This window comes from Pezoporus flaviventris, unplaced genomic scaffold (assembly GCF_033815535.1).
Source record: "Pezoporus flaviventris isolate CSIRO_AGI_PZ_B2104156 unplaced genomic scaffold, CSIRO_AGI_Pfla_v1 ptg000055l, whole genome shotgun sequence".
Taxonomy (NCBI): domain Eukaryota; kingdom Metazoa; phylum Chordata; class Aves; order Psittaciformes; family Psittacidae; genus Pezoporus; species Pezoporus flaviventris.
Window position 1 is genome coordinate 7,035,198 of NW_026892603.1, and position 13,145 is coordinate 7,048,342.

The window sequence follows — 13,145 nt, forward strand, 5'->3', positions numbered from 1 at the left end:
TCTGGGCTGCGAGCACACACTGCCAGCTCATGTTCATTTTCTCATCAACCAGCACCCCCAAACCCTTCACAACAACATCCTGGTTTATCACCCCAAGGCTTGCTTGTTTATAAAGCCTCATAGCTTGTTCCCAGAGTGTTCCTAATGCATATCCTATCGCTTTCACCTCCCACATCCCCTTAGCTTCTGGAGAGGGCCCACATTTTCCGTAGTCTGTCATTTGTTTAATGCATATCTACAGAAGCCCTTCCTGTTATCTTTCACATCCCTTGCCAGATTAATTCTAGCTGGGCCTTAGCTTTCCTGACCTGGTCCCTTACTTCCCAGACATCATCCCTATATTCTTCGCATGCTGCCTGTCCTCACTTCCACCTTTTATAAGTGTCTTTTTTCCCTCTAAGTTTTCTCAGCAGTTCCTTATCCATCCGTGGAGGTCTCACAGCCCTCCTGCTGCACTTCTTTCTAGTCAGGACGCAACACTCCTGAGCATGTAGCAGGTGGTCCTTGAACATCAACCAGAAGTTTGCACCCTCCTGCCTCCTAGGGCTTTATCTTACGGAATATTACTGAGCAGGATTCTAAAGATGCCAAAGACTGTTCTCTTGAAGTCCAGGGCAGTGAGCTTGCTGTATGCCCTTCTCACTGTCCTGAGGATCTTGAATTGACCATCTCATGACTGCGATAGCAAAGGCTGCCTTAGAAAATCATATTCACAACCAGCCCCTCCCTGTTGGTGAGCATTGTGGGGGTACAGAATATAGGGTTCTACATGACAAGCCCTGACCTCGGTCTCATACAATTGTACCCTTACATGATACTTAGCTGAGGGTTTTTAAAATTGTTTGACACAACTGAGTCAGTTACTTGTTTTGCCTGAGTGTTTCAGGGAAAAGTTGCTCAGCTCATGTGTTTTAAATCAAATTGGGGATCAAAACACTTTATTGAGCTATCAAGAGCATGGAATTAGGCAGCAGTCACTGAGGTGTTGCATTCAAGCACTAATACAGGACGTAAGCCCCCAGAACAAGCACATGAATGTTAATGAACACAAGCAAATACCTGAACACCCTGTGTAACAAATGCAGAAGAGATTTCTGAAATTATTCTTCTTTCCAAGATGTCCTCACCATAAGCAGCGTAGTAGCAACTGCCACATGGTGTATTGGTAAGAAATGATGAGGAAACCCTGTGTGCTCTCTATGTTTCTGCGATGTTCATGCAGAGGGAACCAAAACCCCTTTCTTTCTTTCTTTCACCTCTGGGTTCACCGCATTCAAATGACTGTACGTGGTATAAAAGCCTTTCTTGTTACAGTCTGGACATAGGGATTAATTTAGGGGGACACCTTGGACCCAGTGTGTGGCCGCCATGGATAGGGTCCTCCCCCTGGGCCTCCTGGGCACAGACACTGCCTCAGGACCAGCACCCCAAAGGCCTTTCTCCAAGGCACATTGGGTGAAGAGGCAGCAGCAGCAGGGCTGTGGGGGCCCTGTCACCCCTATGTCATAGTGCCAGCACCCGGCACAGGAAGGGTTCTTGCTCCCAGGCTGGATCAGGCCAGCAGCATTTTGCTGCTGTTGGAAGCCCCTGAGATGGCTCCAGGTGGAGGCAGAACAGGCAGTGCCAGCGTCCCCTTGTCCCCCCAGAGGCATAACCAGCCCGTGGACCCGGAGCAGGTCTTGCTCATGTGCTCAGGGAGAAGCCAATTGCCAGCACTGGGGTCAGGAAGGAATTTTCCCCTGGGGCCAACTGGCATGAGTCCCTGGGGGTTTTTTGCCTTCCTCTGAGCACTGAGCAAGACCACTTGTCAGGGCTCCTCTGGTCCTGGTGCTCTGTTATCGCCTGGTGCTCATGCACCACGAAGGTGGTCCCTCATGTCCTGCAGCTATGGGGGGAAGGCTTTTTTGCCCCCAGGTGGACTAGCAAGGGTCCCCGGGGTTTTTTGCCTCCTCCGAAGCAGAGCACAGCCCCTCCATGGGGATCCTTTGGGTTATTGGTAGCCCAAAGGCAGCTGCTTGTGCTCCACGCAGGTAGCCCTCGTGCCCTGCATCCAGGGGGGAGGAAGCCTTCTGTGCTCCCAGGGTGGCCCCAGCGTGGCCCCGGGACTTGCTGCTTCTCTCTGTTGCATTGAGCACCCCCTGTTGTCAGGTCTTCCCCGGCCCATTGTGGCTGGGTTCTTTCTCACACTGCTCTTGCCCCACCACGGCACCGCTCCTGTCCCAGCTTTGCTTCTTTGTCAGGCTGCAAGGGAGGTTTTTTCCAGCTAGACTGAAGGATGCGTCAGCCTGCTGCTGGCTACGCATGGGCATCGGGTTAATGCTTGTGAGCATCAGCTCTGGGAGATTTAGAACAAGAAAATATCATCTAGACTAGAATAAAATTAACTCAACTAAACTGATTAAAATATATTTATAAATAAATTAAATACCCTTTCCACCTGTAACCTGATTTGTGTCTGATTTCTGTCTTTGAAAGAGTTTTAAGTGCTGAAAACCCCTTTTGATTTCAGGTAAATAGTGGTCACATCATTTTACCACTCATCCTGAGTGCCAGGAATGGAATGGGATGGAATGGAATGGAAAGGGATGGGATGGAATGGAACAAAAGAGAATGGAATGTAATGGAACAGAACAGCTATGATATGTTATGCATATAGTTCTTCACAACAAGCTCTGACTTAAGTCTGAGGGGCCATCTGCAGTGCAGGTCCCAAAGGGGGCAGATCCCAAGCACTAAGGCCTATGAACACCCTCTGGACCCCAACAGCAGTAGGCCTGCACCCCACATACACTCTCCTTTAGACCTGTATGGGGTACCACTGGACAGAAAGTATTGGGCCAGATGGACTCCTGATGGAGTGTGGTTTTTCTCAGGCTCTCGTGTTTGGTTCTGTTTCTCCAAAAGAAACAACTCAGGCAATTTTAAAAACTAATATTTGGGGGAGGGCTGGGAACGGGAATGGGGGGGAAATCACAAGGAAATGAGCAGGTATTGCCCACTACAAAAGATCTGCAACCATCGAGTTCAGGAGCACATCCTGCTTCAGGCTGAGGGCTTGATCTTTGAGCCTCACTGCTGTCAGAGATGTGCTCTTTTGCTACCCTGTGAAACCCAAATTAACGAGATGAGCACAGAAGAGTTTCAAAAACCAGTTCACACGTGGTTTTTGAAACTCTGTTCCGATGCTCAAATTACCCAGAGACAATCGACATCTCTCACCCCCCTCAGAAGGCACAGGCCTCCTTCCCACAAAGTGACAGAGCCAGTGCCTGTGGTGGGACATGATTACCCATTCAATCGCTTCCGCTGGCGCAGGACTGGGAAGAAAGGTCATCCAGTATTTCCTCAGCAGGTACTGATAGGGAAAGAAGGAAGTAGGGAAAAAAAAGACGGAAGTTGGAAGAGACCTACAGTGATCATAAGTCCAACTGCTCAACCACGTCGGGGCTGGCCAATAGTTTAAGCATGTTATTAAGGGTGTTGTTATCCAAATGCGTCCAAAACACTGATGGGCATAAGGCATTGGTCACCTCTCTAGGAAGTCTCTTGAAGTTTCTGGCCACCCTCTAGGTAAAGAAATGCTTCCTAGTGTCTAGTCTAAACCTCCCCAGGCAGCTCTGCACCATTCGCACGCATCCTATCGATGGATCCCGGCGAGAAGAGATCAGCAGCGCCCTCTCCATTTCCCCTACTTGGGAAAAGCTGTCGAGAGCAATGAGGTCACCCCTCAGCCTCCTTTTCTCTAAACTAGACAGATGCGGTGTCCTCAGCCGCTCCTCACAGGACATGCCTGTGTTGCTGTCCTATGGATGCGTTCAAGGAGCTTCATGTGCTTCTTAACTGGTGGAGCCCAGAACTGCACCCAGGACTCACTGTGAGCCTGCCCCAGCGCTGATTGCAGCTGGAGAGTCACCTCTTCTAAGTGGCAGGTCATACTGTGCATGATGCACCCCAGGCCTCTGCAGCCTGCACCAACATCTCCAATGAGAAACTCGGTGACTGTCCCTTTCCCCCCTCACTCCAGGCCACCCAAGAAATCAGCCTATGGGAGAGAGACCAGCGGTCGTGCTGCGTTTCAGGTGTTTGGATAAATGTGCTGGGGGAATTGTGTCCAATCTCTCAATCTCTGCCCTCTATACAGTACCCTTACGTGATGCTTAGCTGAGGGTTTTTAAAACTGGTGACTAGTTGCCAATCAGTTGTCGCCCCATTCACGACAACCCTGGCAGTCACTGCTCACCTCAGTGGAGTGCCGGCTCCCGATCAAGGCCTGGTGAGGGCTTGAGGCTCACTCGGTGGTTTTCGCTTCTCAGAACTCAGGCTTCTTGACGCTGTATTCCCTGTCGCTCTGGGATTCAGGGCTCCCCTCTGGAGGTACTTATCTCAGCAGCAATGAATAGTTTAGTTTGGAAGGGACCAGTAAATGTCATCTAGTTCATCCCCCAATGAATTTATAAAAATGAGTAAATTAATATACCTTTTAATAAATAGTTTATTTTTATATATTCATAAGCAATTACATTTTAGTAAATTTCATAATTCCATAAAGACCAATAAATGCCTCATAAAAGAGTGGTTATTTGGAACACTTTTTCTGAGTTGTAAGAGACTTTTACATAATATGTTGGTGTTTTTTATATGTCTCTTAGGTATTAACTTATTAGGATTGAAAAGCTGTTAAAATGTCTGGCAAGAGTTTCAATTACTGGTCAGCCCTAAACCCATGTATTAAACAGGTAAGTGTGCCTACCCTAAGCCATGTACTTCTGTTTTTCTCTTCTTGCAAGCAAATTAACTGATCTCAAACCTTTTTTTGCAGGGAGACATCCGAATTGGAGCATGGCTATTTCTGGGTTCTTGTTTTCACACCTGTATGGCTAGGTCTTCGATTTTGATTTCAGAAGACAAAAATTCGTCTTGCTTTATTTTTTCATTATAGCATTTGCTTCTGTGTAGTGGTGTACTTTTGCATGGTTTGTCCTGCTGTCAGACCTGTTGTGTCTTTAACAGAGGAAGGGACGGTAAGCATTTTAATGTAACTCATGGAAGATCAGAAATGATGTTTTTTACACCATGCTTGAAAAGTAGGTGAACTAGATATACATTAGTAAGTCAGTGACAGAGCCCAAATGGCTGATGAGGACTTGCAATGGGAGTAAGGTACTCTTACAAAAACTCTTTTGTATTTTGAGTGAAATTTCTGAAACAGGTTAGTTTCTCAGTGGCCTGGTATCACAGAATGTCTAAATTTAGGAGGCATCTCTGGAGATTAGCTAGTCCAATGCCTCTGCACAAGGTAGGGTCAGCTAGAGCAGGCTGCTCAGGATCTTGCCCAGTTGCATCTGAGTATCTCTGAGAATGGAAACTCCACCTCCTGTCTGGGCAACCAGTTTCAGTATTTGATCACACTCACAGTAACCAAGTTTTCTTCTTGTTTATAAATTACCTGGAAAAAAAAAAAAAAGATATTTCCTTGGTCCTTTGTGATTAGGATTTCAGATCCTGCTTTTCTGCAAGCCATTTAGATGTGTACTTTTACCTTTTCTCTTTTACTTGTTATTAACTGTTCTTAAATTTGTCTGAAATAGAAAGTAGAAGCTGAATTGGAAAACTTCGGGTTCTCGCTGAAGAGCATCCTTCTGATTTCTTCAGATAAAAGGCTGATAGTTGGTTGGGAAATACTTAAATGTCATGTTTTTAACATGTGCTTTGGCACTGTTAGTCAGGGTCTTAGTTACTTAGCTACCTCTCATATTTCTTTCTTTTCTCAGAAATCAAAGGAACATATACTCTTCAGCTTCCTTATTAAATATGTCCCTACTTTAATTTTTGAATTACAGTACATAATGGACTTTCCAACATTTATATAGCTTTGCAAAACCTTTTGAAGAAAACATAAACCGCTGGTTTTCTGTCTTTCCAGTAATCCCCCTGTATTTGGTGCCTTTAGTTTAAAAACACATGGATAGACTAGCCTTTGCCATCATTTGTGTTAATGTTTGTTGGCTGTTTTTTGTGTCTCTAAACATACTGGAGAATTTGGCTTATCCAAGAAACAACATTTCATGTGTTATATATTCACAGGATTATTAATTTAAGGCACAAATGTGGTCTAATAGTACCACAAGTAGTTGGCTTAGACGTCATTCTATATTCCTCCCGTTTTAAATGCATTTTTCCTCATAAAACCAGCATTTTTTTCCGTAATAATAGTAATCTTTAGGGACTCAGCAATTATTTTGATAAATAGAGTAGTCCAAAATGTATGGAAAATTTTAACCAAATACAGTAGTCTATATTATTTATCAAGGCAAAATTGGCAGCCTGTATTTTTATTCTTATCTGTTTGATTTTTCAATATTCTACTTCCTCTGCTACAATCAAAGTAAGACGTAGTGACTTTTTTGTATGTTTCCAATAAACACTTGGTAGCTGTTTTTATAACAAAGATGAACTTCAATTTGTGTATTCCTAACATTTTTCCATATGAAATTATGGGACATGGCTTTGGTTAATACTTACGATAGTGACACAATCTAACTTTGATTTTAAAAGGAAATTCTTTAGGCATTGTGGAATCAGCAGTTTAGATAATCTGACATCTTACTCATTTCTTGCATCCTGATGATGGTACATGAAATACAGAAGACAAATTTTCTGTGCTTTTTCTTTCTCTACTGCCAGAAAGATTCAGAGAAATTAAAAAATGAAAATTTGCATTTTTAACCACTAAATGCTGTTACTTTAATGAGAGGTACCAAGTAAGATTAATGGAAACACAAGAGCTAGTCAATGTTTAAGAATGCAAAAGAATTTCACCTTCTCAGAGACCACTGTGTCAGTTACTAGATCACATGAACTGTTGGGACATACAGGTTTTATAACTGATCATTCTACCATACCCAGAAATGATATTTCCTGTGTTGATCTCAAATTGCTGGAAAAGTATTTTATGAGTGGTGCTGTGAATTTCTCAGAGGTTTATGAGCTTTCTGAGCTCTTGGATCTTTGTTTCTGTTTTCCACACTGGTCCACTTTTAGGTTTCCTGTAGCTGTACATTTACACCTTTGTCCAGTAGTAATATCTTTATTTATAAATAATGCAGAATATTTGTTTAGCTTTGACTTTGTACTTAGATGACTGTGAATCTCTTCATCACTATTGCATAATAGCTGCTTTTTATATTTTTCTACTCCATGTAATTGATATGGCTATATAAATTTACCCATAAAAAAATCATTAAGTATGGAATTCAGCTTCACTTTTGGCAAGTGTCTTTTAAACATACATTTTCTGTCCTCTTAGGCATTGCTTATGCATCTGAGCAGTTGCTTTTATATTCCTTAAAAAGATCTGTTTAATTCTAATATCATCTGTGAGGAATGGTTTCATGCAGTTGCATCTCAAACTATTTTCAGCAATTTCTCCTTATGGATTTACTGGTTTTGTAACTTAACTCTGACTGCCGATTATTCCAAGTTGGCTTTATGTACAAGTCTGTGAGTTCTTTAAGAATTTTTAATCCTGTAGGGACTTTGTACAATGGAAACTATTTCAAGCTTCTTTTCTTTAAAAATCTCTTAAAATTCGTGGCAGGTCAATTCATGGCAGGTCATGTTAACTAACAGCCAAGGTTAATTAATGGGGTATTTTTTTAATATAATTGGAAAACTTTTTTTCTGTATGACTTTTTTATGCTTTTCCATGTTTGATTACTGGAAGGCTGGCTTTTATTTTAGTGTATCTCTGTCTCTGAGATTTTTTCTATTTGTGTCATGCCTGGCCAAAGAGGACTAGCCAAACTGGAAAAATCCTTTCAGGGATATGGAACCATAACACCTAAATACTATTGGAGTTTTGCATGTTGCAACACAATGTAAACACTGACATTTTAAAGACATGGCAATTTCTTGTTTAGTTATGTAAGTCTACCGCTGCTCTTCCTTTTACAGAAAAAAGAAAAAATATGTAGTCTAACATTGCTGTCAGACACATTACTTCTGGTAATTCTGTGTTTCTATGATTACTTAAACTTGCAAAAGTTGTTGCTTGATAGAGCCTAGCAGACTGTTTCGGATGTGCTGCTGTAGTTCTCCATGCTGTAATGCATACCCAATAATATTGGTTTATCTGATTTTAGGTAGGAGAAAGCATTAATTCCACATAGAGACTGAAGCTGTGGTTCGAACTTCTGTCTTTGAAAAATGTGTGTCCTCTTAAAAATATGCCAAATTATACAGATTCAGCAGTGTGGCTGCAAAAGTTGTAGGTACAGGTTACAAGACTATTTCCCCTAGGTTTTAGTATTTGTACTGAAAATTCTTTTCATTGGACAGGTCATAATTTCACTCCTTCTATATGTTGTGATTATCACTTAATTTTGTATGATTTCATAATAAAATCCTAATGCAAGTTAGTGTATTCAAATGCCATTGTATTTTCAGGGTGAAAAGTGTTCTGAGGGTCCAGTGGGTCCAATTGGCCCACCAGGTCTTTCACCTTTAACATTCATTGACTGTAGCATTCCAAAGAAGAAGCTTTTTGAATAAGGAAGGTGGCTGTTTTTAGACAGCAGAGCGTCCTATGACACAACATAGGGTTGGATAAGAGTGCAAGAACCTCTCAACTTCACTTGTTCCATTAGTATCAGTTGTTGGTGCTGTCCTAGTTATCCACTGAGATGCATAGAAATGTGAGCAAGGGGAATTGAAATAAAGACAGCAAGACTTTCACAGACTCATTTGTTTCCTTCAGAAGGTAGTAATTTTATTTTATTAATTGAAAATCTAATCTATGAAAGTTTGAAATTACTCTCCTACATTATCTTTTTGGGTATACAGAATCCTGGACCAGAGGTATCCCAAGGTGTGAACAAATCCCATGATTTTATGTGTATTATATGTGACTGAGGACAAGCTTTTTTATGCATTTAGAGCTCCTGTTCTTTTAGAGAAACTCGTGAAAGAAAAGGCAACTCTTCAGTTAGAGAAATCCCCTTGAACTGTATCATGTCTTACAATAAGCAGCCTTATTGTAACCAGGCGCTTAAAAAAATAAATTGAAGTGCAGAAGCTTTATGAGGGTTCTTTAAAGGATTTGAAGGTGAAATATGCTGTGTTCTAACCAGGTTCCTCATTGCTGAGCCTGATCAAAATACTTTTTCAAACTGGTAATATTTTGTTGCCACAAAGTGGCTACACAACAGGCAATGTGATCACCACACATAAAAAACTTTGGTCATCTTTTCTTTAAGCTGTCAGTGAAGTCAAGCATTTTACAAAAGTTATTCTAAATTTAAGGTTTGTTTGGGGTGGTGTTTTTTTTGTTTAGAGACAAGGGTGTGAGCCTGGGGATTGTGGAATTTTAGGAGCCAGCATGTCAGGGATTAAATTAAGTCTGATTTGGAACAGTTACTGTTGTAATCCTTGCTGTGTTTTCATGCACTTATAAGTAATAATGTGGAACACTTCTAAGGACAGCATTATTTATGTTCCTAAGTGACACAGCAAAACTAATTTGAATTATCTGATAACCTTGACCTGTGCTTTGCTGATACATTTACTGATGACTTTCAGCTTTCATTGACTTTGTAGTGCTTAGGAGATCCATGTGTCAGGTTCTGGCACTTCCAATCTGGGTATCTGAGAGAGGAACGTGTGAAATGAGTATTTTTGTTTCTCAGGATCAGACAGGAACTAAGGAGTGAACCTGTTTCTTCCAGGAGATATCCTCCCTCCTTGAAGCATTGTGTCTTAGTCTTTTAATATCTTTGTCTTTAGCTTCTGCCTCTTTCTACAAGGGGACAAATGTTTTGGCCAGACAGTAGCCTCATTTACTGGCTGTATCCTGATTAAATGCTGAATGAGTTACCCAGTATGAAATACTACCGTTATGCATTATCACGTAGATACACCAGAGGGCAGGATTTAGATAGGAGAAATATCTTTATATCTTACATAAACTGCATTCAGCAACTAAAGGATCATTTTGATATGTTTATTACAATCTGATTTTCAAAGGACATATAATCATGGCTTTACCTACAGAGTGTGTGAATAACAATGGCACTGAATTAGTATATGTCTAGTACTAGGAGCAGTGTTTTCTTAAACTGTTAAAAATACTTCAAATTGCATCAATTAGCTATGTCTCCTAGCCAGAAAAAAGTCTACCGTTCTTTATAGTGACTGTTGTCATTCTTATCAAGAGAAAAGCATACTTGGGAGAGGGGGAAATGTAAATTTGGGAAGGCAATTTTGGTTAACATCATCAACCAAACTGATCCACAGTGTAAGTCCTTTGGCGTAAGACATTCATGTACGATAGAATACTCACCTTTTCCCATAGTTTTATAGATCTGTACCACATTTGCATTTGGTTGTGGCTTTCCAAGCTACAGAATAATAATTTGCTTTATCTGTCTTCGTACAGAAGCTATCTGTTATCTTTGTCAGCTCTCTCTGCTTCTGTTTATTTCTTCTTTAGTATTTTCAAGTTGTAATAATGAGACCAGTGGGAAGGATTCAAGGAGGATAGGTATTGTACCAGGAAAGAAGGCTGATACATTATTTTTTTTTTTCCAATAGAAGAGATGACTTAATGTGAAAGCAGAAACTAAAGGCTTTTTAACTCAAAATTCAACAGCAACATGAGCTTTACAGATAAAACTGTGTTGCAGACCAGAGCATTAGTATGGTCATGTAATGAGCTCGTTTAGACAGATTCAGTAGTCCTGGGAGCTGGATGCACTGAGCATGTGGTTAAGAGCATGTGGTTGAGTGCAGCCATTGAAACACTGCTGTACTCAACAGCTTCGCAGGAAGTATTAGTAGTGTAAGAAACAGTTCTGTAAATCTGGAGGCATTACTTCCATCAGATTTGATTTCTAAGTAAATATAAAGTTATGAAACTGTATACTTGGCAAGACTAGAGGAAAAAATAAAGCTCTGAATTGTAAATCTACAGTCCTGTAGCAGAACTGTCGAGATCCTACACAGTAAGTAGTGAAGAAGAGCTTAGGCTGTTTCCAGAGACCAATTACATATAACATGTAACAGATCTACAGATTTTCTAGCCAAAGAAAGACAACCAAACTTAAATCCATTGCTGTTTGAATACTGCATGTTTCTGAGAACTACCAAGTTTTGTGTGCATTTGACCAGTCAAATTGTTACATCTAAAAACCATAAATGTTAACATTTTCTGGTCTCTGCCAGATAATCACGTTTCAAGGTCCAAAACAAAGAAGAAATCTTTGAACACAGCTGGATACCATTCACTCAATTTTGCTTTGGTGCATAGTGCAGATAAACTTTGACAACTGCTAGAAGAAGCATTCTTCTACAGCTGATGATCAGTTTCAGGATGGATAGACAGGCTGTTTACAAGCCTTTATCTAGGATAAGTATGTAAACACTATGAGTGATCCATGTGACTGATTTGTTATTAATTCAGTCCTTACTTATCACTACTGTGGCTGATCCAAGAGATGCTGCATGCTGACAGTAATTATCATTTATATATAGCATTACTAGATATTTAACATAAAAGATTAATTCCATTGAAATCCTTTAGTGTCTGTATGACAAAGTCAACATTTATTTAATGAAGACAGTTAACCTCAGTGGAGGTGACGCATCCTCATCCATCATCTGACAGAAGATAACGTAGAAGTTTCTACATCGGGACACCTTTCAGGAGCAGGCTGCAGCAGCTGGGACAGCTAATATTTCTTTGGTTCCACTGCGGAAAGAGTGTTAGGAGTGGTGACATGTGTGATGTTTTTCTGGTAGCAGCATGTTCCTCTCATATTAACAGAATGTGCACAAACTGACAATTCTGTGTGCGAGTGGTACAATGTACAATCATATGGCAGATGTACAGCTCTCACATGCAACCTGGCATGGTTTAACCCCAGCTGGCCACTAAGCACCAAGTAGCCTTCACTCACTTCCTGCGCCAGCAGGATATGGGCAGAGAATTGGTAAAAGTGAGAAAACTCATGGGTTGAGATAAGAACAGTTTAATAATTAAAATATTATGGTAATGAAAAGGAAAACAACAAAGCGAGACCAAGAAAGATAAGTGATGCAAATAGAGCAATTGCTCACCACCGATGCCCAGCCAGTCCCTGAGCAGCAGCATCCCAACCAAGATTCCCAAGCTTCCCCCTAATTTTATTGCTGAGCATGACATCATATGGTATGGAACATCCCTCTGGTCAGTTTGGGTCAGCTGTCCTGGCTGTGTGCACCCCCAGGCTGCTTGCTAGTGTGGTGAGGAGCAGAAAAGGCCTTGATTCTGTGGAAGCACTGCTCAGCAATAGCTAAAACATCCCTGTATTATCATCTCCTGTATCAAAAGCTCCTAGTTAGCATATTCCATTGCTGGTATTTAAACACCAAATGAAAAGCAAAATAAGTATGGTTTCTGTACAGTTTTATACAAGGGAACTGAAAAGAGACAGGAAAGTGCGATTATCTACACCATTTTATAGTAGCAGTGATTCATGAAACACCACACTTCGCTTCAGCATTTTTGTCAAGGGAGATTATACATTGCAATAATTATTTGATTTAGGAGAAACCCTATTATCCTATAGGACATTAAACGACATTGCTATCAGGGTCCATAACTGTACCAAAAATTAAAAAAAAAAAAATAGAGTCTTTGATTAGTGAAATTCAATTAATTCCTTCTTTTTCTTTGTAGTTTTTCATACTGCAGAATTTGAAGATGATCTGAATTCTAGAACGTTGCTCTCCTTGGTGGAGTGCTTCTTTCCTTAGTTGCTTGTAACTGTTTTAACTTCCTTCAAAAATAACATAACATTTGCATCCAGATTTATGAAACGTGCCTTCCAATACAGCAAGCTGCTTGATAAACAATGAAACTAGCACTGGGGTTTTTGAGTCCCATACAACAGTAACCTCAGATTTCCTAATATTTCTATTTATTGCAGTGCACCCAGGTACTCCTCCAGTGCTTGGAGTCCTCTTTTGCAGTACTTCTGTTCCCTTCCCACATTACTTAAGTTTCTTGCCTTCATTCCTCTTCCCTGTCCTCACTGCTCCCACCACCCTTACCAGCCACCCATGCCTTTTCTCATTGATTTGATAAGAGTTAGCAAATGGTGCATCTGGTT

At 40.9% G+C, this 13,145-nt stretch overlaps 1 protein-coding gene across 1 annotated transcript in view; it reads left to right on the forward strand.

Moving 5' to 3' along the window:
• The first annotated feature begins 3,124 nt into the window (after window positions 1-3,124).
• Window positions 3,125-13,145, forward strand: part of COL28A1 (collagen type XXVIII alpha 1 chain) — a 70,476-nt gene continuing 60,455 nt past the window's right edge. Inside the window, 1 exon segment of the mRNA XM_061469179.1 lies at window positions 3,125-3,352. Coding sequence (XP_061325163.1) covers window positions 3,125-3,352 — 228 coding nt within the window.